The sequence below is a fragment of the Trichosurus vulpecula genome, chromosome 1 (assembly GCF_011100635.1).
Source record: "Trichosurus vulpecula isolate mTriVul1 chromosome 1, mTriVul1.pri, whole genome shotgun sequence".
In the NCBI taxonomy this organism is placed as follows: Eukaryota; Metazoa; Chordata; class Mammalia; order Diprotodontia; family Phalangeridae; genus Trichosurus; species Trichosurus vulpecula.
In genome coordinates, this window is record NC_050573.1 from 15,688,331 (window position 1) to 15,714,105 (window position 25,775).

Here is a 25,775-nt window from a genome sequence, read left to right on the forward strand (position 1 = left end):
AAGGAGAAATCGGAGGTGATGAAGTGATGTTGGGAAAGCCGCCTTTTAAAGGAGGGGATTTTGATTGGGACCTGAAGGAAGCCAGGGACATGCATGAGCTTAACGTTGGGAAAGGCCAGAACATCAGTTAAAGCCAACACCAGTGGCCCCTCTTGTCTGGTGACTTTCTGAACCTTCAAGATAATTTGCATGGCTGAGTGCTCTTTAGGAGGCTGGAGCCAAAAATGGAAAGAAGAAAGATTGAGTGATTGGTGTTAATCATGGGGGAGGAGCATGTTGCCTGCGCTCTTGAGGTGGGGAGGAGGTGAAAGGAATTCACTTGCTCTCATTCAGAGAGGACTAAGGATGAAGGACTTTCCATTGAATGGAGTCAAGGGGAAAATGGAAATGCCACCATGGCTCCCCAGGTGGTTGGGCTTGATCCTTGTCAAGGACTGTTTGTGTTGAGTATAAGAACTAGTGACTGCTAATGGTGGCTGCTCAGTCCTCTAGGGGTGGGATGTAAGTTGTAGGGTTCAATCTTCAGGAAAGAAGAGGCAGTTATGGTACTCTAGAAGCTGTTGGAGGCTGGGAGGGGGCCCCAGAGGGATCAGTGGTAAGTTGGGGAGCTTAAGCAAGAGTTGGTGACAGAGAGATTCATGGTCTTGTGCTGCTGGCTGGCTAGCAGGGGACCACTGGAAAGGACTCCTTCCCTTGCAGCTGTGGACTTAGTCCTGACTCCTTCTGCAGCCCATAGGTATCCTCTGGTAGGAGCTAGTGTAACAAAACATGGTGGGCTCCCGGTCCAGTGACAGGGACATGATATGTAAAGTCATTCTCTTTTTTTCCCTTTTAAATTTATTTTTAGTTCACAACATTCAGTTCCACAAGCTTTTGAGTTCCAAATTTTCTTCTCCTCCCTCTCTTCCCCCCTTCCCCCAAGATGGCATGCAGTCTGATTTAGGCTCTACATACACCTTTACATTAAGCATATTTTCACATTAGTCGTGTTGTAGAAAAGAATTATAACCAATGGAATAAACTATGAGAGAGAAGAAACAGAACAGAAAAAAAGGAGAGAGCAAATAGTTTGCTTCAATCTGCATTCAGACTCTGTAATTCTTTCTCTGGATATAGATAGCTTTTTCCATCAAGAGTCTTTTGGAGTTGTCCTAGAACCTTGCATTGCTGAGAAGAGCCAAGTCTATCAAAGTTAGTCATCAGAGATACCATGTGTCTGTGTATAATGTTCTGGTTCTGCTCCCTCTCTCAGCATAAGATCATGTAAGTCTTTCCAGGTTATTATAAAATCTGTCTTCTCATTTCTTATAGCACAATAGTATTCCATTACATTCATATACCACACCTTGTTCAGCTATTCCCCAATTGATGGGTATCCCCTTGATTTCCAATTCTTTGCCACCACAAAAAGAGCTGCTATAAACAGTTTTGAACATATGGGTCCTTTTCCCACTGGTATGATCTCTTTGGGATACAGCCCTTGAAGTGTTATTGCTGGGTCAAAGGGTACGCACATTTTTATAGCCCTTTGGGCATAGTTCCAAATTGCTCTCCAGAATAGTTGGATCAGTTCACGACACCACCAGCAATGCCTTAGTGTTCCAATTTTCCCACATCTCCAGCATTTACCATTTTCCTGTTTTGTCATGTTAGCCAATCTGGCAGGTGAGATGTGGTACCTAAGAATTGTTTTGATTTGTATTTCTCTAATCAATAGTGATTTAGTGCATTTTTTCATATGACTATAGATATCTTTAATTTCTTCCTCTGAAAACTACCTGTTGATATCCTTTGACCATTTATCAATTGGGGAATGATTTGTATTCTGATAAATTTGACTCAGTTCTCTGTATATTTTAGAAATGAGGCCTTTATCAGAGACACTGATAGTAAAGATTCTGTCCCAGCTTTCTTCTTCCCTCCTAATCTTTGTTGCATTGGCTTTGCTTGCACAAAAACTTTTCAATTTTATGTAATCAAAATTATCCATTTTGCATTTTGTAACACTCTCTATCTCTTGTTTGGTCATAAATTCTTCCCTTCTCCATAAATCTGACAGATAAACTATTGCTTGCTCTCCCAGATTGCTTATACTATCAGCCTTTTTATCTAAATCATGAACCCATTTTGACTTCATTTTGGTTTATGGTGTAAGATATTGGTCTACGCCCAGTTTCTGCCATATTATTTTCCAGTTTTCTTAGCAGTTTTTGTCAAATAGTGAGTTCTTATCCCAGAAGCTGGATTCTTGGGTTTATCAAACAGTAGATTTCTGTAGTCATTGACTACTGTGTCTTGTGTACCTAACCTATTCCACTGATCCACCACTCTTTCTTAGCCAGTACCGAGTAGTTTTGATGATTGCTGCTTTGTAATGCAGTTTAAGATCTAGTATGGCTAGCCCACCTTCCCTATCATTTCTTTTCATTAATTTCCTTCATATTCTGGACCTTTTGTTCTTCCAGATGAATTTTGTTATTTTTTCTAGCTCTGTAAATTAATTCTTTGGTAGTTTGAGTGGCATGGCACTGAATAAGAAATTAATTTGGGTAAAATTGTCATTGTTATTATATTAGCTCGGCCTAACCATGAGCAACGGATGTTTTTCCAGTTATTTAGATCTGACTTTATTTGTGTGAAAAGTGTTTTATAATAGTGTTTATATAGTTCCTGGGTTTGTTTTTTACCAGGTAGACTCCCAAATATTTTATAATGTCTGCAGTAACTTTAAATAGAATTTCTCTTTTAATCTCTTGCTATTGGGCTTCATTAGTCATATATAGGAATGCTGAAGATTTATGTGGGTTTATTTTATATCCTGCAACTTTGCTAAAGTTACTAATCATTTCAAGTAGTTTTTACTTGATTCTTCAAGTATTTCATCAAATCATCTGCAAAGAGTGATAACTTAGTTTCTTCTTTGCCTATTCTAATTCCTTCAATTTTTTTCTTCTCTTATTGCTAAAGCTAACATTTCTCGTACCAAATTGAATAATAGGGGTGATAATGGACATCCTTGTTTCACCCTGATCTTGTTGGAAATGCTTCAAGCTTATCGCCATTACATATAATACTTGCTGATGGTTTTAGGTAGATGCTACTTATCATTTCAAGGAAGACTGCATTTATTCCTATGCTTTTTAGTGTTTTTAATGGGAATGGGTGTTGTATTTTGTTAAAAAGCTTTTTCTGCATCTATTGAGATAATCATGGTTTCTACTAACTTTGTTGTTGATTTGATCAATTATGCTGATAGTTTTCCTAATATTAAACCAGCCTTGCATTCCTGAAATAAAGTTGCTGTAATCTTTTTGCTAATATTTTATTTAAAATTTTTGCATCTGTATTCATCAGAGAAATTGATCTATAATTTTCTTTCTCTGTTTTGACCCTTCCTGGTTTAGGTATCAGTACCATATTTGTGTCATGAAAAGAAATTGGTAGGACTCCTTCACCTATTTTCCCAAATAGTCTATAAAGTATTGGAATTAATTGTTCTTTAACTGTTTGATAGAATCTGCTTGTAAATCCATTTGGCCCTGGAGATTTTTTTCCTAGGAAGTTCATTGATGGCTTGTTCAATTTCTTTTACTGAGATGGGGTTATTTAAGTATTTTACTTCCTCTTCTGTTAATCTGGAAAATTTATATTTTTGTAAATATTCATCCATTTTCCTAAGATTGTCAAATTTATGGGCATACAATTAGGCAAAATAATTCCTAATTGTTGCTTTAATTCCTCTTCATTGAAGGTGAATTCACCCTTTTCATTTTTGGTATTGGTAATTTGGTTTTCTTTTTTTTAATCAAATTGACCAAAGGTTTGTCAGTTTTACTGTTTTTTTATAAAACCAGTTCTCAATGTTATTTATTAGTTCAACAGTTTTCTTAATTTCAATTTTATTAATCTTTCCTTTGGTTTTCAGTATTTCTAATTTGGTATTTAATTAGGGATTTTCATTTTGTTCTTTTTTTAGCTTTTTCAGTTGCATGCCCAATTCACTGATCTCCTCTTTCTCTATTTCATTCATGTAAGCATTCAGAGATATAAAACTTCCCCTAAGAACTACTTTCACTGCATCCCATAAGTTTTGGTATGTTGTCTCATTATTATCATTCCCTTGAAAGAAGTTATTGTTTGTTTCTATAATTCGTTGTTTGACGTCTATCTTTACATGGCCCTTTATTACAAATAATTTTTATTGCATCATGATCTGAAAAGGATGCATTGACTATTTCTGTCTTTCTGCACTGGATTGTGAGGTTTTTATGCCCTGGTACATGGTCAATTTTTGTGTATGTACCATGTATCACTGAGAAAAGGTATATTCCTTTCTCTCCCCATTCAGTTTTCTCCAGAGGTCTATTACAGCTACCTTTTCTAAAATTCTATTCACCTCCTTAACTTCTTTCTTGATATAAAGTGATTCTGAGGGCAGTGTCCCAAGCCATGAAGGATACAATAGGAACTGCAGCAGAGAAAAGGCCTGAAGCAGAGAAACATGTATGTCAGTAGAGATACTCAGTGGGCCAGCCTGCCTTTGACCTCACCTGCTCCTTGAAAATGCTAGCACCCTGGTTTATGGTACTTGAATGTTTGCGAGGACAGCTTGGTGACAACAGTGTATGGGAGGAGATGGCACCATTGTAAAAAGGATGATACAGTAAAAATTCCTTTTTGTTGGGATTGCATAGGCTGCATCAGAAGTCAGTCACTGGAAGTCCAAGGCTGCCATAGCCGCTAGAGGTTTTGACTCTGTGCTCAGGGGGACGGTCTGTGATCATATCAGCCTCCCAGTTAAGGGCACTGAAGGACACAGCTGTTGATCCTAAAGGGATTCTAATGTTTAGGCCTCCCCGCCCCCCATGTTAGTTTGGGACCACGAGTCCAAATTAGATGTCGTCCCATACCTCCCTAAGGCCAAACCTGGCCGTCTCATAAAGCTGTTCCATTCAGGAATGGTCAGGATCCGAGGGTGAGGCTGGTCAGTTTGGAACTAACACCAAGGGAGCACCTTGGAACAAGCAAGGGAATAACTTCTTTGAAGTTCCAAAAAGGTAGATTCAGCCACCAGCCTGGATTAAATGCTTGCTTTGCACTTCATGCTAAGAAGCGTATGAAGAAAGGCAAGTCCACAGTCCCTGTTCTGTCCTCAAGGACTGGGGGAGTCAGCACAGAAACCATTCTGTATGTGCAAGGTCTTTAGAGGTAGAATGCCAGGTAATCCCAGAGAAAAGGCACCAGTGTAGAAGGGGAAATGGAGACCTGATGTGGGGACCCAGAGTGGAGGGAGCTGCCTTGAGGTCTGTACTGGAGGTCTATGAGCAGAGGCTGGGTGAGTCCAAGAAAGGAAGGGATTCCTGATCAGGTACCATATGGGCTGGATGACCTCTCAGGTCCTTTCCAGCTCAGAGGGTCTGTGGGTCTGGGTATTCTGGACCTCCATGACCAAGATGGACACGGGTGTCAGGGGCCCTTGGGAGGAGTCACGGGATTTGCAAGGGACTTCACCGGCCATCTGCTTCAGCTGGGAAGAGCACATCAGGCACCTTTCTGGGCCTTCCTGTCTGGGCTGTGCCGCAGGGGCTCCGCCGTGCCAGTCAGCAGCCCTTGCTGCTGCAGCAGGAGGAGGGCTAGGCTGAGGCTGCCAGGCTCCTCCTTTCCCACAAGGACAAACTATTCTGGTTTGATATTTTCTGACCTAGAGGCAGTGTGGCATAGATAAGATGACAGAGAATGCTGGTCTTGGTGGTGAGGGTTCAGATTCTGTCTCTAACACTTGCCAAGGCAAGGCCTTGTTTTCCTCAGCCTCCTCTCCCTCTCCCAAGGTTGTGATGGGGATGGGAGGTGCTTCCCCCCCAGGCCAGGGGACAGTGTGGCCTCAGAGCCGTTTTCGGATGGGTCACTTCTGGTTTTTCTTTTGGTCAGGCCTCGCTCCCTGTGCAGGAGTACCTCTTTATGCCATTCGACCAGGCCCACAAGCAATCTGAGACGGCCCGACACCTTCCCCCACCCCTCTACGTGCTCTTTGTGCAAGCCAATGCTTATGGGCAGGCCTGTGGTAAGTGTCTGGAAGCCAGGGTGGGCTCAGCAAGGGCTAGATTGGGGTATTCAGGTGGCCCTGTCGAATTTCACAGCTCCCTGCAGAAAAAAGCATGTCCCTGGCAGCATTTGGGGGCTCTCAGGTAATGCTTCCCTCAGGGTTGGGTGGCTTTATCCCTCCGCTCCCCTCCCTTCCCAGCATGGAGGCTTCTCCTTGGCTGTCCCTGGTGCTGAGCAAGGCTGGAGGAAGCTGATGAAACAGCAGCATTTGAGATGCTCTTGCCTTTGAGTCTGGCAAGGTTAGCAAGCCTCACAAGCAGGCGGGGCAGGCTAGGGCTGTATCCTTTGTCTCTCAAGGAACTCTGGCCCCCTCCCCACTCATCACTCACTTGCCACTGCCTTGGCACTGGCTTTCCTTTGTGCCCTAGCCACCGTGTGCTTTTTTGATGCCTGGAGAAATGTTGTCAACAAAAGGATAGGAAGAAGGCAATGCAGTTCTCATCCCAGAGAATGCTTGGGACTCTGTGGGCCTAGCCACCTCTCCAATCCCAGAGGCTGCTGGGAGGTCTGGCTAGTGCCTCCCCTTGCCCTGCCTGCCTGCCAGATGAAGGCTCTGCTCTGTTTCCAGCATAGGGCACCTCTCTTCCCTTTGACTGTGCACCAGTGCATTACTGCATTACTGCCTCTTTTCTTGAGTCTTCTCTCCTTTCTGTCTCCTTTTTTCCCCCTCCTCTTCTCTGTCCTGTTTTCTGCATTAGCTTACATGAAACCTTCCTCTCAGCCCCCTAGGCAGGGTGAGTATTTTTCTTTTTTTGTGTCTTTCAAGATAAGCCTACCCACCTTATCCATTTTCCTGGTAGGACCCCAAGCATCAGACTTGCTCAGAAGGTAGCCAAGGACATTTGTCCAGTACCGTGTGAGGTTACTGATTTTAAGTAGTCATACGCTAGGCTAGACAGTAGTGACTTGCCACCCCTTGAGACACTGTTTCAATGGCTTGGCATCCTGGAATTTTTTGGCCCACTTAATATAGAGAACTGAGGGTCCCTTTGACTGCTAGAGCCCACCAAATTGGGAAAGTCAGAAAATTGGGAGCTATGGATTGCTGGCCTTTCACTGATCAGTCTGACCTCCCATCTTAAGCTCTGTGAGTTCAGGCTTCATGGCCAGGTGGAGAAGATGGCACAGCCCAAGAACTGGGCTTGAAGCCATGGTCTCAGGCCTCTATCGGCAGACTTTCAGGGCAGGAGCTCACAAGCCTAATAACAGGAGGATCCCTGGGGGATTTCATCTAGACAGCGCCCTGCATCTGTGGCACAGCTAGGGAGAGGCGTTCACTCACTGCCTCACTCCTTGGCCATATCTTGGCCTTTTGTTCTAATGTGGTGGCCTGAAGATCCAAACCGACCAGCTTTCCCTGCTTTTCTAGAGACTCCCTGACTGCCGGCCCCCAGGAAACATCTTATGCAGTAATTAAGTCATAGTTCTTGAGTTCTCTTGGCCTAGGGTTCCATGAGATTGACCTGAAGTGCTGTTTTTTCAAATTGCCTTCAGATAAAAAATTGTCTGTGGCCATAGAAGGCAGTGTGGAAGAAGCCAAGGCTCTGTACAAACCGCCCGAGGATTCTCAAGGTAAAGCCCCGGCTAGATTGGGTTTTCCCCTTCCCATACCTTCCTTGCTGCAGTCTGAGACCATCTCACCACATCTGGTTCTGTGGAGTCCTGGTGTTAGACCGTGTGGCTGGAGCCCTCCCTGACAGTGTGCTAATGAGGCAGCTCGGAGAGGGTGCAGAGGGCCCTTCCGGAGCCCTCTGGGCAGCCCTGGCTTCTCTCTCTCTTTGGATGCAGATGACGAGAGTGACTCAGATGCTGAGGAGGAGCAGACCACAGTAAGAGCCCTGCCTCTGGGATCAGGAATTGGGGATAGCCTTGGGGCCGATGACCAAAGATTGGGGGGTGCAGGGGGAGGCTCCTGAGGAAGCTGAGGCAGCAGCACTGAGGAGGGGATTTCTGGTCTTTTTTCCCCAGAAACGCCGACGCCCCACCCTGGGGGTTCAGCTGGATGACAAGCGGAAGGAGATGCTCAAGAGACACCCATTGTCTGTCATGCTCGACCTCAAATGCAAAGGTGAGACAGTGGGAGGTCCCAGGACAAGGCCTCAGCACACAGCTAGGAAGAGGTGGAGTCTGATTCAAACCCAGGTCTCTCCTGTCACTAAGCTAAATGCCTCCCATGCTGCCTCTGAAGCTTTGGGGGCTTGAAATGGTAGGAGGAGGAGAGCTTCTTTCCAACACCTTGGAGAGTATGAAGTTCATCCCTGGATGAGCCTTTCTGCTCTTCCTACTGTGGAGGGGTGGGGTGGCGTGGAAGGATTGACTAGGGGAGGAAGCCGCTGATGTGGCTCTTGGCCTGGCATGCATCGCTCCTGGCCCAGCGCGTTTGCAAGCTGTGTGGCCTGATGCCCATTCTCTCCTGTCAGTTGGGCACCTTGGCCTAGATGGGCCGTATTTGTGGTCTGCCTCTTATACCCCTCTCCCTTCCCTTACAGATGACAGCGTGCTCCATCTGACATTTTACTATCTCATGAACCTCAACATCATGACTGTGAAGGCTAGAGTGAGCACCACAACTGAGATCATCACTCCAATCAGCGCAGGGTATGTGTTCCCAAACCTCAAGTTGTTCTGTCCCAGAAGTGTGTGCCCACCCCCACCCCTTGGCCTCTAGACGAGCAGCAGTCCCACCCGCCCATGCTGGTGCCCAGACTATAGCGGACAGAAGGAGCAGCCCACTGGCCACAACCAGGGCCTGCTCTGATGGCGGAATGTCTCGAGTGGCACCTTTGGGTTCTCTGCCATTTCAGCTTTCTTAGGACATCCCTGGGGGTGCTGGTTTTGTCCCTGGGCTCGCCCGTAGCAGCCACGCTCAGCCTTTGGCATGGGCAGGTAGGAGGGCTGGTGGACAGGGCCTTCCTTATTGGTGTGAGCGCAGCAGAGATCGAGGGCTCTGGGAGCCTGAGCAGATGGCCATGTTCATGGAGAAGGGGGGCCATGACAGGAAGAGCCCCCTTTTAGCTCTACTGGAGTGCCGTCCTCTTCAAGGGACTTTGGTTACAGGTGCCTCTGTTTCTTCCTGAGCCTGTCAGAGGGAGCCCGAGGTTCCCAAAAGCTGCCTGGGCTCTCTATCCTGTGAGCCATGATGGGGCCCTTGGGGGCTTTGTGGCCATTAAGCTCCCTCAGCTCTGTACATGAGCCTGCAACCCTGTCTGATCTCTCATCTGTAAAAACAATTAGTCAGAGGATATACCCCATAAATTCAGCCAGAAAGAAAGTGGTGCCATGAAGAATCTCCCCCTCAGTCAGGTGAAGGGACACGCTTCACCTTCCTTTTGGATGAAATGGATTCTCTGTCTGCCTGCTGGCGAGAGAATGGGGCCAGCTCTCCTCTGCCTGTCACACTTAATTATTTTCTGTCCCAGCCCTTGTGAGTGGTGGCAAGGTCGGTGTTGCCAGCTCTCTGTTCTGGTTTGTTGGGTCACCTTGTCTCTAGTGCAGAAGATACTGTCTCTTCCCTCAGGGGGTCTGGAGTGGACAGGGGCTGTGTTTGCTGTGATTAGGTGGAGATTGGGCTTACATTGCCAAACAGAGGCAGATGTGACACTTGGAGTTCAGCAGAAATTTTACCCTTAGTAACACAGATGTGTGGTGCAGGGGGTCTGCCGAAAGGGTACCAAGCAGCCTGTTCAGTCTGCATTAGTCCTTTGTCAGGGTCACCTGGCCATGCTGCAGGCAGGATGCCCAGGCCACTAGGTGACACGTTGATCCTCCTGCCATGTGTAAGTTTCCTAGCAAAAAATAGAATGATCATCCCTAACTAACCACTTCCTCTCTGGGAGCAAGATCTTGGTCAGACCTGGCCTTTCCTCCCATCTCCAACTAATGACCCTGGGGAGTCCCTTTCTTTTTTTGTAAAATGGCATTATGGATGCTTGCATGCCCCATCTCATAGGTGGTGAGAGATTTGAGAGTATCTGTGAAAACCTGCTACAGAATCCCACAGCTCTTTGGGGCAGGGCCCTGAGTTAGGCCGAGAGCAGTGGAAGGTGGGAGCGGCCCTCAGGGATGCCTAGGCTGGAGCACAGACCAGAGCTCCTATTAGCAGTCCTCACACCTCTCCATTCCACCCTCTTCCTAGTGATCTGCTGTCTCCTGACATGATCTTAAGCTGCCTGTATCCTGGGGATCATGGCAAGAAGACACCCAACCCAGCCAACCAGTACCAGTTTGATAAAGTTGGGTAAGTCAGCCCAGCTGGTGGTTCCCACTCAGCCTCTCTCATAAGGTCCATGGGAGTCCAAGTTTTCAGTGGAACTGTCTTAGACTCTTAGGGTAAGTAGTTTGTTAGAAGGGCAGTTGTATAGTGACTCCCTGAGCATCCTTCAGAGCAGGGGACGAAGGTGTGGAACGCTGGGAAGAACACTGGCCTGGGTGTCAGGAGACGTGGGTTTGAATCTTGGCTCAGAAGCTTCCCATTCACTTACCTCAGAAGAGTCCTCAGGCTCTTCTGTAAAAGGGTAATGATGTTAGCACTCGACAGCTGCCCTCACAGCGCTGTGGGATGGAATGGAGAGCAAAGGCAGCCCTTTTCCTTGGGAGTCCAGAGGGTTGGGTGCCTTTTGGGTAGATTCAGAGCAAGTGGCTTAAAACTGATGGGAAGAGAGTGGAGAGCCAGTCCTCATTGCTTTGGTTGGTTACGAGAGGACACCTCGGACAATCCTAAACGGGCAGAGCCTCCCAGAGCTGGGAGGGAACCAAGGGCCCTTAAAGTCCAGCCTTGTCATGTTAACACATGGCCAAGCCGAGGCCCAGAGAGGGCAAGTCAGGTCACACAGCTTGTGCCTCTTGGAAGGATTTGAACCCAGGTCCTTGTGCCTCCATGTCTAGGGCTCTATGTCCTCCGTGCCATGCTGGCTGTCTACAGGCTCAGCTCTTCGGGAAGAACTCAGGGAGGGCCGATCCCAGTTAGTAAGCGATCCTGCACTGCAGACAGCATGGGAACCATGACCTGGCATGGACAAATGGAGGATGGACACATGCACGCACACATGCGCGCGCGCACACACTCTCTCTCACACTCACTCATTCACTCACACAAGCTGGCTTGTGACTGCACCAGAGGAGAGTCTTTCAAAGAGTCCTCAGAAGGAAGATGTCACTTTTTACTGGGATGAAGGAGGAGAAGGCACAGGGATGTCCTCCTTGGAGGAGGACATTGTGTCTAAAGCCTCACGGTTGGAAAGGGATCTTGCAAATCTTCTGTTCCCACCTTTTACAAATGAGGAAACTGAGACCCATCCAAGTGAAGTAGCTTGCCTAAGGTCATGCAGCTTGTTAGAGGCCACATCAGCAGTGAGATTCAAGCTGGGGCACAGCCAGAGGGAAGGGAAGAACTGGAGCCAAGGTGGGGTGTCTGGTGGGGGGTGTAGACGAGCCGCCTCTTGGAGAAGGGAGGGAGGGGAAGGGTGGCCCTGAGAGGAGGCTCCAACCTTGACCAAAATGACCCATGTCTTTTACTGCAGCATCTTGACCCTGAGTGACTATGTACTTGAACTGGGGCATCCCTATTTGTGGGTGCAGAAGCTGGGGGGCCTGCACTTCCCCAAAGAGCAGCCACAGGTACGTATGCTGAGTTGGTCTAACAATAATGTTGCTTGCAGCTGCTGTGGGGGTGTAAGAACAATAACACCAGCACACAGGAGGGATGCCAGCACAGGTTCTTGCATCTGCTTTTCTGAAGGAAAGCAACTGTAAAAGGGTCAACAGTCTTACTTTAAGCAAACATATATATACATATATATATACACTTAGTTCAGGAGAAAATCAGCACCCTGAACTTTAGAGAAAACAGAAACAGAAATTACAAGCAGAAATTATATAAACAGAGCAAATAACACAAATCAGCAGACAGGGCTTCTGTCTGTCCATAGCAATACATACATAGTTACCAGAGGGAGAAGCACCAACATCTGGGTTTTCAAAGCCGGCAGGCTTCTTAACGGCTACGCAGAGTCTCATCTGGATACATCACAGGAACACCCTTCCCATGAGCGACCCCCAAAGCAAAATTCTAACCTCTGGGTATATATACACTTCAGGGTCAGAGGGCATCACAGTCCTGCTCTAACTTTCTACTCCACCCTGTCCTGTTCCATTTATTCAGCAAACTCTTCCCACCACAGGCAGGCTTCCATGTGACTTAAGCAGGGCACATGGGCATATTAATGGATGGGAAGATCTTCAAATTAAACAAATACAATAACAATACAGTCGAGCATCATGGTGGCACTGTTCTGGGCAGCCTGTTCAGACTCTCTTACCGTTTTTCACAAGCTCCAGGGGACGGCAGGGTAGCCCTACTTAGAAATAAAGCTGCTTGTGGGGCAGCTAGTTGGCGCAGTGAGTACAGCACCGGCCCTGGAGTCAGGAGGACCTGAGTTAAAATTCGGCCTCAGACACTTGACACACTTACTAGCTGTGTGACCTTGGGCAAGTGGCTTAACCCCAATTGCCCTGCACCGCACCCCCCTCCCAAAAAAAAAAGCTGCCTGGGCTTTCTAGCCATGGGAGTTGGAGACAGCTTTGGGCCCTCGACTCCTTTGAATTGAACATGACCTGCTGGGCATAGGGATGTGGGCACAGCATTGGCTGCTTTCCTCTCTTCCATGACCAGCCTCGCATGGAAGAACTGGAACTGACCCTCAGGAAACATAGGGCATCTTGTGGTTGAATATTCACTGATTGATTCATTCATTCATCAGCCTTTTATGAAATGCCCATGTGCCAAATTTTCCTTAAAGTCCTCTTCAGGCATCTCCTGGGGATTTAGAGGTTGAGCTTCAGTCGAGACTCTGTCCTTCTCAGGCCTCCTGGCCCTGAGTCCAGCCTCCTCTGCCAGTCTGCATCACCTGGGGCATGGAGGCCATCCCTGCCCCTTTGAGAGTGGGTGTGGAGGGTGCAGAGAGGGCAGAGCTGGGCACTGATGTGGGCCTTCTCCTCCTCAGCACACAGTAACTGCGGACAACTCGCTGAGTGCCAGCCACATGGAAACCACCATGAAGCTGCTGAGGACACGGCTGCAGGCCCGCTTAGCTCTTACCAAACAGTTTGCTTCATTGGGTAGGTCTGGCATCAAACCAAACTTTGGGCAGCACCTAGACTAGACATCGCCACAGGGGCTTGTCTTACTCTCCTTGAGTTTCTCATCCTGAGCTGCACTGCCCCTCAACAAGTTCTGCTGGGTCAGGAGAGGAGAAGTCAGGCAGGGTCATTGCCAGGGAAGTTGGGCACGATTCCTAGCTCCTCCCCCACACAGCATCAGGGATGCCCTTGTCCCTTCTTGGACAGCCTGAGGCCTGGGCACCCCCAGCAGATAGAAAAGCATGAGCATGGGCAGGGGGTTTCTACCTAGTTTGGGGAGTTGATTCACTGTTGAAGAACCTTGGGGTATGATTTCTGGGCTCAGGGTGGAGGTGCAGCCCCCCGGCTCTGGCTCTGCAGCGACCACTTCTGCCCATCCCCCTTGGACCTGAGTGCCAGCAGCTCTGCGACTCATTAGTGCTAAAGCCCCTCATGGGTTCATCTGTGTGTGGAAGTTGGGGCACTGTCCCTGAGGGGCACCCTGGCCTCTCCCACTGAAGCCAAGGGAGCTGTAGGGCCAGGGGATTTCATTTCACTAGCCAGTGTTTGCTGTCAGAAGCAGTGAATATCTGATTTTTCTCACAGTGGAGCCATGTCAGGTGCGGAGGTCCAACTGTCTGTCCTGAACATTGGACACAGGTAATGACGACAGGACCGCCAAGCGCCTGCCTGTGCTCCTGGAGCCCTGTCTGAGGCAGCCAGAGAGCCCAGTGGGGAGGTTGCTGGCTCAGCACCACCACGACATCTTCTTGTCACATAACCCTGCTTTCTCTCTTTTCTCTTAAAGAGCATGGCATTGTGCCAGTCACCAGTGAGTGTCAGCACCTTTTCCCCACAAAAATTGTGTCCCGCCTTGTGAAGTGGGTGGCAGTCGCCTATGAGGACTACCTGGTACGTAGTGGGAAGGAGGGAGAGAGCTGCTTTCACTGTGAGCCTCCACATGTGCGGCTTGGATAACACACATTCACACACACGGTCTCTGGGGCACACATGCATGTTCACACCCCAATGAGTGACTGCTTTCCTCTCTCTCCTGGTTCTGTTGCAGGATCTGCCTTATACCCGGGACATTGTGGAGGCTGGGCTGGCAGAGGACACACACCTGTACTACCTGGCACTCATCGAGAGAGGGACAGGTAAAGTTGTCTTCCATTCCTTCCCCCACTGGCTGTTTGCTCAGGGCTTTGGTGGGAGAGCAGAGCCATGGAGATGGGGCCCTTCTGTGAGGAGCCCGAGATGGGTGAAAGAAAGCCAAGGAGGGGCCTTGAGGTGCTGCTGCTTTTGTGTGGTCCCCCAGCCTAGCCCTGGTATCACTGCTTCTGGGTAGCGGCAGGTTCAGACTCTTGAGAGCGCCTCTCTGATCCCCACTGCCTTGGGAGGCCTCTGCTCGTGCTTCTCTTGCTTCCTAGATTCCCCTGACTTGTGCCCGCTCCTGGTGCTGTAGCTGGGGATACCGCATCCCAGGGATCAGGGTGGCCAGTGATCCAGAGTCCTTGTTGGAGCGTGGCTTCTCCATGAGGTGCCCCTCCATGGGGGATGAGCTGGGTCGTGCTGCCCAAATACTCCCCCAGCTTCCCATGGGTTTGGGGGTAACTCAGACACAGGATGTGAGCATCAGCTGACTGGCCAGGTGTTTTTCTTTGTCACGTGGTTTGTTTTTCTCCTCTCTGTCTTTCCAGCCAAGCTTCAGGCAGCTGTGGTGCTGAACCCAGGCTATTCCTCCATCCCACCCATTTTCCGACTTTTTCTGAACTGGAAAGGAGAGAAGACCAGCAGTAATGATGATAACATCCGGGTGAGGGACGGCCGGTGCGGTGCTGGCTCTGCGGGGGGAAGATTGACTCACCAGGGAGCGCTCCAGTTACCCAGCAGCCGCCCACCTTACTCTAGATAGCGTCACCTCCGCTGGGGGAGTGGGACCTCAGAGGCCTCCAAGCACAGCTTCATTGTTAGCCTTCAGGCTTGGCTGCCAGAGTCTTTGAGACCCACAGCCGGCTGCCCTCAGGCCTGATCCAGCCCCCTGACTGTGGGATCAGAGAGAATCTGGGCCCATGGAGATAGACCAGGGAAGGTCTGCCAGCTGCTGTCACAGCACTGGGCAAGGAAAAAGAGGGAGGACTCCAGGCCTTGGCCCATGGAGACCTGAATGACCATGTTGTGGAGGGCAGGAATGAGGGGAATTGGCTGCTTTGGGGAACATTGGGTTTCCTGGGCCAAGCTTAGGCATTGGGGTGGAGATGCACTCATTGGTGACAAGGCATCTTGTATCTGTCACAGGCCATGGAGAGTGAGGTCAGCGTGTGCCACCGGGAGCTTTATGGCCCCAAGCCTGGCCACCAGCTCCTGACCAATCAGCTGCAGCGCTTGTGCGTCATGCTCGATGTCTACCTGGAGACGGAGAGCCACGACACCAGTGTGGAAGGGCCCAAGGAATTTCCCCAGGAGAAAATGTGTCTCCGACTGGTCAGGTGAGCAGGCTGGGCTTTGCGGGGGCCGGGCCTGGTGGGAATGACCATCACCAAAGGCCACCTCAGCAGTTAGAGAGGAGGCCGGCTTTCCAACTGAGCCTGAAAATGTGACAGGATTGCCAGTGAGCAAAGCAGATTCCAAAGGCACTCAGCACAAGTCCAGGGATGTGCCTCTGCCTGGCATCAAAGGGCATCCAGTCCACTCTCCTCATCCTCAGGTGAGGGTCCATTTTATCAGGAGCCTCTTCCTCCATCTCGTGGCTTCTGCCCCTGGGCTTCCTGAGTGACTGGGCCTACAGCAAGGCAGGAGGTTATTTTTCATCTTTGGTGTTAGGTCCTTTCCACAGACCGCTCTTTTTTTTCCTAAAGAGTAGATTTCAAATCCTTTGAGATGAATTTTCAGTATTTTCTTTATCTCTTTGGTACAGAAACAGGCAGGAGCAGTAATAAGGAAGGAGAAGCTTAGAAACCTATTTCTATCCACTCATTGATTGTTGTATAGCTGCCTTCTTCCCTGACATGTCCTAAGGGAGGAAATCCTGGCCACCTCCACCCCACCCCCCGATCCACAGATAGGAAATGCTCAGCAAAAATCCGCCTCCTGGCTGACATCTTTGAAAAGGACCCATCGGTGTCTGGCTCTGTCAGGTTGAGGAAAAGGGTTCTCTCCTACCAGATTGCTTGGTTCCCCCAATGAATCCCTGGATGTTTTCTTCCCTTCTTCCCTCCCTCCAACTTTCTATCTCTTTCCCCTCACTCCCCATCCTTCCCCCCGCCTTTCTCTTTGTCCCTCCCTCCCTCTACTTCCTTTCTCCTCTCAGCCCTTCCTACCTCACTCATAGCCTGTCTTCATAGTCCTAGCTGGTGCCCAGAATGGATTTATTTTACATGTTCTCTGAAGGACCACTTCTTTTAGCAGAACATCTGTCCTCCAAATTGAGCATTTCTGGCAAGGGAGGCTTCCTGGCTGGCTGACTTAGACCTAGTGAACCAGGGGCTGAGAGGGCATGAAAGCACCTGGAGGATCAGATTTCTGTCTCAAATCTCCTGCAAACGGGATTGTTGCTGAAAGCTGGAATTGGAGCTATGGACCAGTGAGGGGCAGGCGCAAAGCTGAGTCAGGAGACTTGGGTCTTGGTTCTGGTTCTGCCCCAAATAGCCCCTGACTTTGGGCAAATCACTGGCCTTAATTGTCCACAATCCTGAAGTGAGAAAATTAGACCAGCTGCCTCAAAGGTCTTTCTTAGCTCTAAAATTCCATCATCTTCATATTCACATATTCTATCATATGCATATCACTTCTGTGCCTGTAGCAGTGAAGGGGCCTTGTAGGCTCACTGAGGCAGGCCCCCATCTTCATCAGAAGGTGAAAGGGCCCTCAGATTTAAGTCTAGGTCCGGAATATCTTAACTTTGCACCCTAAAGAGGAAAGTGACTGGCAAAGTTCAGAGAGCCGGCCACAGCCTCCTGTGCTGTGCCCAGTGCCTTTGGCACTGCCAGATGAGCACTCAAAGCATGTGTGTGCCTCTTTCCCTAGGGGTCCCAGTCGGATGAAGCCGTTCAAGTACAACCATCCACAGGGATTCTTCAGTCATCGTTGACTGCCAGACTGCCTTTCGTCCATCCATCTGTCCGTCCATCACCTGGCAAGCTTCCAGCAGTGGGTGGGCACGAGGCTTCCACACCATGAGTGTGACTTGTGTGCTTCTGCAGATCATCTGAAGTCAATTTTGTATTTTTAACATATTAAATATGTCCCTGGGTGAAGTGAGCTCAGTCCTCTGCGTGTTTGCGTGAAGGATTTTGTCCTTGGCAGTGGGAGTGGGGTGTAGATAGGCCTTTGATTTGCTTCCTGCCTAACCAAGCTGGGGGTTGGGGGTGCTGCTGTGTCATGCTGGGCGGGTCACTTCCATTGCTTCATCTATCACATCCACCCATCACTCTGGTTATGTGGCTTATAAAATACTGTGTTTGGTCTCTCTCAATGAAGCCTCTCAGATTCTGGTTGGTAAGGAATCCTCTCATGTTTGCCCAAGAGACAACCACCCCACCTTCATTCACCGTCTCTCCTTCCTTGGTCTGGCAGACTTCTACTTAATTCCACAATCAGACTCTCCTTTCTTTCTGCCTTTGCTGCGATTTGATCAGGATTGTGGCTTGTAAGTCTCTTCCCTTCAGAGGTGATTCTGCATGATGGAAGGGCCCCCTTTCCTCAGGAGCAGCCTCTGCCCCCTTGTCCTTAGTTTCTCCCCAGCCCATTTGACCTCGGCTCTTGAGGCCCCTGCATTTCAGTCATGGCCAGCATCCCTTGCCCAAGCCGCCTGCATCCCCTTGTGGTCTCACTGCTGTGTGTACTGAATAAGATGGAAAGGGAGCCTAAAAATAGCATTTTAATGGAACCTGCACTGCAGCCTTGACTTCTATTCTTGGCTGGAAGACAGGCCACTGACTCAGCAGCCAGAGCGAGAGCGGGATCGGGAGCAGCCCGGGATGGGCGGGAGCTCAGCAAGGAGGCGCTAGTTCCTGGGGGGGCCGGTGGGCTCCTTGCTGCTGCTGCTAGAGAATCCTCCAGAATAGCCCGCCTACTTCATGAGAGCAGAGAGGAAAAGAAAGAAGCAGCTCCCTTTGTGCAGGGGAGCAAGCAGGGGCCAACGTAAGGGTGAGACTTAGAAGAGACCTCAGAAGACATCTGATCAAACCTTCTCTTTTTACAGAAGAGGAAACTGAGGCCCACAGGGCCTGAGTGACTTGCCTGAGGTCACTGAGCTAGTAGCTAAGTAGCACCATTCAGACCCAAGTCTTCTGACTCCAAACCCACTGCACTTTCCCCATCTCTGTGCTGTGTATGTTTCTCCCTATGGATTATTAGGGATTTGTGGAGAGAGGGGCTCCTGGGATAGGAGCGACTAAAGTATCCCCAGTCAGTGATAGGAAAGGACACTCGAGAGCTGGGGCTGAGCCCAGGCACGCTCGGGGCTAGTAATGACCAGAAGCCAAGAGGAGCCTCTGACCCCTTCGCTTAGAGATGAGCAGGCACAGGGAAGCCGCAGGTGCCTCAGGGCTTCCCCTTCCTCTTTCCTCCACCTCATTACATGGATTCTTGGTTTCTCCCCTGGCCTTCCAGGTCTCTCTCTCGGCTAATTCATGGCCATTTCCCAAAGATGCTGAGAAAAAGAAACACCTGCAGCTTCCCGCAGTTCATGGCTGCCCCTTACCAGATGTCACATTTTAATAGCATGGATCCCAAACCTTCTTATGGAGTAGGACCAGAACTGAATTGGAACCCTTTGTATTTTAACATTGCCCCTTATCTTGACAAGATCTTTGTGTTTCCCCAGTGGAATTTTCCTTGTGAAAAAGAAAAACCAGGTGGTAGGATTAAGTCTAAAAGCATAAGCAACATTCTGTCCATAGGCCCCCACCTTTATACCAAGAGGAGTGGGGACCAAGATAAGTCACCTCGTTTAATCGGAGTTAGCTGCCTTTCAGCTTTGTTTTTCTTTACATTAGTATATTGTGTATATATTCTTCTTGGTTCTGCTGTTTTCATTCTGCCTCAGTTTAGTCTTCCCGTGCTTCTGAATTCTTGGTAATTCATGTTCCTTATAGAACAGTAATACTCCACTATTTTTACATAAGAGTTTGTTTGGCCGTGCCCGCTTTGATGGTGTGTGCATGCGCGTGTGCGCATGCGCATGCTCTCTCTGTCTCTCTCTGCGTTTCCAGTTCATCATTACCACAAAAAGCATGGCTATGAATATGTTGGTATAGATGATGTTATGTGATTGATATCTTACCTTTGGGGGGGGGGGTTGTCCCCAGATCAAAGGACATGAACAGCTCATTCTTGCCCAATACCAAACTGATTTCTAGAATGGCTGGATCCATCCATCATCCCACCACCAGTAGATTAGTATCTGTCTTCATAGATCACCCAGGAATTCACTGTTGCCCTTGGTGGTTCTCCTGAAGGTGCCATATTCCTGTCATCCATTGTAGTTAATATCTCTTTTCATTCTTTGGGTGTGAGATAAAACCTCTGGTGAACTTGTGGAGCATTACTTAATTGAGGCATCGAGTCGTTTCCTCTTGTGAAAGGGCAGGTTTGGACTTACTGACCTCTACATTTCCTTTTGGTTCCCCATCCCTGCTCCTTTGTGGTGTCTTTGAAACTGTCCATGTCCTTTGAACACTTACCCACTGGGGAATGGCTCCTAGTCACCTCTCTTTGTATCAATTCCTCTATGGTTTGAATGTCGGACTTTTCTTAGAGTTATTTGGTGCGTAGATATTCTCCCCCACTTGGCTTTACTTGTGTTTTGAACGATTGGTCTTGGACTTTCCCCCTTGAATATTCTGTATCTCTACTCCCACCTCCCCAGCTTGTTCTGTTTAAGCTGCCTATGTGCTCTTTTTGACATGCTGTCAATAAAAAGAGAATCCAATGGCTCCCATTGCCTGATATTTATTCGAGTGAGGATGTAGAGGAGAGGTCGGCCCTGCCGGGCCCTGGGAGGCAAAGCTGTGCACACACTGACAGGTTCTGGCCCTGGCCCTGGCCCTGCCATGAATGCTGCTTTGCTTCAAAGGGCCCCCCAGTCAGTCAAGGGCAGTGACTCTGGGTCACCTACCTTACCTTGTATAATTAGCCTTACACTTTTCAAAACCCTTTCCCACTCCTTTTATTTGATTGTTACACCCGTGGAGATCCTGGTTCTACTGCTAGCTTTGCCACGAATTAGCTAACTGTGTGACCTGGAGTGGGTCACTTGGCCTAGGTTCAGGCATTGCTACAACAGGGATGTTGGACAAGATAGGCATCCTGTGGTTGGCCAGAGAAGGTGAGGGTCACCATGCATGAGCTGAGCCCATGAAAATGGGGATAAAATTAAGTGCCTTTCCAGTGCTCAAAAACCTAGGACTTGCACAGGAGTTGGGGTGGTTAAACGGAGTCAGGAAAAACTCCATCAGATGAGCAGGAGGGGCACCCTTAGTTGTATCTCTGCTTCCCAGAGCTGAGCCAGAAGGAGGGTGCTTCTGTTCTCTTCCCCTCCTCCCATAGGTGGCCAACAGAGCTGAGGAAGGACCTCGGAGATCCTGTAGTTGTACACTGAAGCCCAGAGAGTGTAACGCCCAAAGCCACACAACAAGTTCAGGCTAGAGTTGGGATTGGAGTCCCTGGTCGTCAAGGTGCCAGCCAGGCCTGTTGCCTCTCACTAGTCACTGTGGAATGGAACCAGCCATGAGGCATGGGTACTTTTGCTCTAAACTTGGTCTTAGTGATGACCTTGGCTAGGTAAGCCCACCTTTTCTGCAGGGGTTCACTGTGTTTGAAACCTCAAAAGAAGCCTCCCTGGAGCCCCCTGAGTTAAGGGACACCATGGAAAGTACATGTTAGTGGGAAGGACAGATGGACATTTCAAATTCAGATAAGTCAGCCACTGAGCTTTGCCGCAGAGCTCCAGAGCTTCCTCTGGGTCAGCGCAATGCAAAATTTGAAATCCTTGCCCTGCCTCCCATAATGACTATGGCCTTCCATCTTGATAACGTGTTGTAGTTTATTGGGCATTTTCCTATCCTTCATCTGAGAGGCACAATGGTGTAGTAGTGGGTAGAGACCTGGGCTCAGTAAGAATCCCCTCCATGCCACCCCTAGCTCCAGCCTTCACCTGGAAACATCTCACGAGGAAGCAACTGAGATTCTGAAACTCTGGTTGTATAACTCAAGCTCTGTGAGGGAATGTCAGACTAAGAGCTAAGTACTTGAGTAAGCAGATGTGCTCATGGAAGACTTGTGAGGTTGGACTTGACAGAGCAAGGTTGGGGAAGAGGCCACCATCAGTCCACTGCCGCCTAGGCTCCCCAAGACAAGGCCAGGCCCTGAGACCTTGGTCCCTGGCTACCTGTAACAATCAGAAATAACATTATTTTGTAGTCAGGTAGGATTGGCAGTACCCCGGCCAATCTGACCATTGGAAGGGAAGAGGGTAACCCAAGGAGGCTGCTGAGTTCAAATCCCAGCTGCAACATTTACAAACAGGATGATCCTGAGAAAGCCTCTTGACCTCTCTTTGCCTTCTGTGGAGAAGGAAGAGATTGTTAGGGGCCCCTTCTAACTCTGAACTAAGTTTTACTTGGTCTAAGCAACCCCCAACTTAGAAACCAACCGTATCATAGACATTTCTGAGCTGGAAGTTCTTAACATCAGGATTTATTCTGGGCATCTAAGACTATTAGCAACTTGTGTCTGACACTTCTACAAGACACTGTTCTCATAGCCATTCTACTGGGTAGATAATGTAACCATTTTGCAGGATGGGAACCTGAGGCCCAGAATGGTTCTAGGCTTGGAGCTGACCCCAGAGGTCATCTAGTCCCAAGCCCCTCGTCTTACAGATGAGGAAATGGGCCCAGAGAGACTTGGGTGACTTAGCCAAGGTCACCCAACAAGGAAGTGACAGAATTGGGATTTGAACTCGGGTTCTCCGACTCCAAAATCCTTTGCATTTTCCACTGTGCTGCACCCATGATCACCGGACCAGGAATCACAGAATCATTTGATTTGGGAATTGGAAGGAACCTCAGAGGCCAAGTCTAGTCCTGACCAAAAGTCCCTCCACAACATCTCTGACCCATGGTCCTCTAGCCTTTGCTATAAAACCTCATGTGAGACGGAACTGGCAAACTCTGTTAATTGAGGTTTGCTTTTCTCACTTTATTTTTCTTGCTTTTTTAAAAAAAATATATGGCTAATATGGAAATGTGTTTTGCACGATTCCACATTTATAATTGATATATTGCTTGCCTTCTCAGTGGGAGTGGAAGGGAGGGAGAGAACTTGGAACTCAAAATTTAAAAAGAAAAGAACATTAAAAATAAATAAAATAAAAATCAAACGAAGATCTCACGTGTGGCGGAGCCCTCTTCCCATTCCATCTTGGGACAGGTTTAAGTGCTAGGGCTTTTTCCTAGAGCAAGCCTGAATTTTCCCCCTGACATCTTCTACCCAGTTATTTCAGCTTCTCCCCTCTGGGGCCAAGCAAGGCTAATCTTTCTTCCACATGACATCCTTTCAGATACTTGAAGATGGCTCTCATGTCCTCCTTAATTATCAAATTGGATTTCAAAGTCTGTTCTCCGTTCTCCCAGCCCAGGCCCTCTCCACCATCTGAGTCATTACCGGGTTTCTTTAGATGCCCGGGAGGGCTGCCTTGACATGCTGCCAAGTGGCATAAGCCTGGGGTGGGAGCCTGTGTAGCTTCCCTCCCAAGCTACTGGAAACTGCTCCGCTGTCCCTGGCACAGATCTAGAGCCATTCGAAAATTGATTCCTATTACTTACAAGCAAGAACAGTTAACATCTTTTTCCAGCTGCAGTCACTGAGAACATTGTTCCCTGCTCCAGCTCAGGCAGTATTGATCATGGCTGAGAGTAAACCCTACATGCATTTGCCTTTCGATTTGGTGAATATATATGGCAAAAGTGACCAAAAAAAAAGAAAAGAAAAAATGACGGTTCCTGACCTCATAGATGTTATATTCTCCAGGAGGTGCAGAACATGATGTACCCAGAGGAGTAAAATACAAGCTGAGGGCAGAGAAGAAATCCAGACAAAGCATTCTAGGAAAATCTGAGAACCTCCAGTAGCATTTGCTATTCCCTCCTCCAGCTCATTTGACAGATGAGGAAACTGAGGCAAACAGGGTGAGGTGACTTGGCCAGGGTCATAGCTAGGAAGTGTGTGAGACTGGATTTGAACTCAGGTCTTCTGGACTCCAGGCCCACTTCTCCACCTCTCAGCCTACAACACTGACTGTTGCACATACGTCATACTAAGAAGTAAAAGGTGGATGATGGCTTTGTCTTGAGAATGTTCCAGTTTGTCTGTGTCCTCACAGAGCTGGACGCAACCTTGGCCATCATTTAGCCCCATCCCCCAAGGAGGGAAATGAATGATTTATTTTTTTTAATATTTAATTTTTTTATTTTTGGTTTACAACACTCACTTCCACACGTTTTTGAGTTCCAAATTTTCTTCCCCTCCCTCCCCTCCCCCTCCCCCCAAGACGGCATGCAGTCTCATTTAGGTTCTACATATACCTTCACAGTAAACATATTTACACAATAGTCAAGTCGTAAAGAAGAATCATGATCAATGGAGTGATTCATGAGAAAGAAAAAACCAAAAAGAAGATATTAAAAAAAAGAGCAGATAGTTTCCTTCAATCCGCATTCATACTCCATAGTTCTGTATCTGGATGTAGACAGCTCTTTCCGTCATGAGACCTTTGGGGCTGTCTTTGAACCTTGCATTGCTGAGAGGAGTCAAGTCTATCAAAGTTAGTCATCACAGGTACCGTGGGTCTGTAATCGTGTATAATGATCTCCTGGTTCTGCTCCCCTCACTCAGCATCAGTTCGTATAAGTCATTCCAGGTTATAATGAAGTCCATCTGCCCCTCATTTCTTATAGCACAATAGTATTCCATTACATTCATATACAACAATTTATTTAGCCATTCGCCAATTCATGGGCATCCCCTTGATTTCCAATTCTTTGCTGCCACGAAAAGAGGTGCTATAAATACTTTTATACATACTGGTCCCTTTCCCACTTGTCTTATCTCTTTGGGATACAGCCCTAGGAGTGGTATTGGTGGATCAAAGGGTATGCACATTTTTATAGCCCTTTGGACATAGTTCCAAATCACTCTGCAGAATGGCTGGATCAGTTCACAACTCCACCAACAATGTAACAGTGTTCCTATTTTCCCACATCCTCTCCAGCATTTATCATTTTCCTGTTTTGTCATGTTAGTCAATCTGACAGGAGAGACGTGGTACCTAAGAGTTGTTTTGATTTGCATTTCTCTGATCAATAGTGATTTAGAGCATTTTTCATAGGCCTCTAGATACCTTTAATTTCTTCCTCTGAAAACTGCCTGTTCGTATCCTTTGACCATTTCTCAATTGGGGAATGACTTGTATTCTTATAAATTTGGCTCAGTTCCCTGTATATTTTAGATGAGGCCTTTATCAGAGACATTAGTTGTAAAGATTTTCTCCCAATTTTCTGTTTCTCTCCCAGTCTTTGTTGCATTGGCTTTTTTTATACAAAAACTTTTCAGTTTAACATAATCAAAATTATCCATTTTGCATTTTGTAATGCTCTCTATCTCTTGTGTCATGAAATCTTCCCTTTCCCGTAAATCTGACAGGTAAACTATTCCTTGCTGTCCCAAATTGCTTATAGTATCAGCCTGGAAGTGAATGATTTCTTAAAGCATTTACTAAGTGCTTGGAATGTGCTAGGCATTAGAGATGCAGATATCAAAGGAGACAGTCCCTGCCCTCAAGGAGCTTGCCTTCTAGTTGGGGAAGACAAGACAGAGAGCAGAGCGGCAGAAAAAGAGACGGAGAAACCCACCAGGAGGTGGCAGAGGGCCACATGTCCCAGGAGGATGAGAGGCAGAGGCCAAGTGTGATCTGGAGCCAACCAGCCAGTAACCAGAGGGGCAAAGGAGCCAGTGACCAACCCAAGGGCCTCTTCTTTCTGCTTCTTCTTGGTAACTGAAGCCTGACTTCTAGGGGTAACCAAGACCTGGCTTTCTAGTGGAAAGTTCACCAGACTTGAGTGTGGGATTGAGTTCTGGCTGACAGTCACCACTACCTGCATGACCTTGGTCAAGTCACTTCTCATTTCTTCACCAGCATCATCTTAATTAGCCCATATATATTTAAAGGTCCCTCCCAGCCCTGATGTTCCCTGGTCTAAGGCCCCTCCCAGCCCTGACATTCCCTTTTCTAAGGCCCCTCCAGCTGTGACTTCCCTGTTTATTTGGGCCTCACAAGTCTTGACACTGTGGAGGTAGCTAAGTAGGCACCAGTTCCAATCTGAGTTGCTGAGGGAGGTCAGCTGAACTAAGGGGGGAGAACACCATGACCTTTAAGCCTGGGAGTCTTAAGACTCAAGCTTGGCCTCTGGAGAGGTGAGGATATGATGTACCAGAGAGAAAACTAGATGGGGAGTCATGAAACCCAAGCTGTTCTGAGTCTGCCAGTTGACTCA

General features: G+C 48.1%; 1 protein-coding gene across 2 annotated transcripts in view; it reads left to right on the forward strand.

Annotated features, from left to right (window-relative positions):
- Window positions 1-20,156, forward strand: part of THOC5 (THO complex 5) — a 37,832-nt gene extending 17,676 nt beyond the window's left edge. Inside the window, exons 8-21 of one of the 2 annotated variants that reach the window (XM_036757664.1) lie at window positions 5,929-6,061; window positions 6,801-6,836; window positions 7,597-7,674; window positions 7,891-7,931; window positions 8,071-8,170; window positions 8,592-8,700; window positions 10,238-10,339; window positions 11,622-11,718; window positions 13,104-13,218; window positions 14,027-14,130; window positions 14,288-14,375; window positions 14,919-15,034; window positions 15,517-15,707; window positions 17,245-20,156. In XM_036757664.1, the coding sequence (XP_036613559.1) occupies window positions 5,929-6,061; window positions 6,801-6,836; window positions 7,597-7,674; window positions 7,891-7,931; window positions 8,071-8,170; window positions 8,592-8,700; window positions 10,238-10,339; window positions 11,622-11,718; window positions 13,104-13,218; window positions 14,027-14,130; window positions 14,288-14,375; window positions 14,919-15,034; window positions 15,517-15,707; window positions 17,245-17,308 (1,374 nt within the window). In that variant the 3' untranslated portion in view covers window positions 17,309-20,156. The remainder of the gene's footprint in view (window positions 1-5,928; window positions 6,062-6,800; window positions 6,837-7,596; window positions 7,675-7,890; window positions 7,932-8,070; window positions 8,171-8,591; window positions 8,701-10,237; window positions 10,340-11,621; window positions 11,719-13,103; window positions 13,219-14,026; window positions 14,131-14,287; window positions 14,376-14,918; window positions 15,035-15,516; window positions 15,708-17,244) is intronic. The other variant, XM_036757671.1, reaches the window with a different exon arrangement.
- Window positions 20,157-25,775: the final 5,619 nt, after the last annotated feature.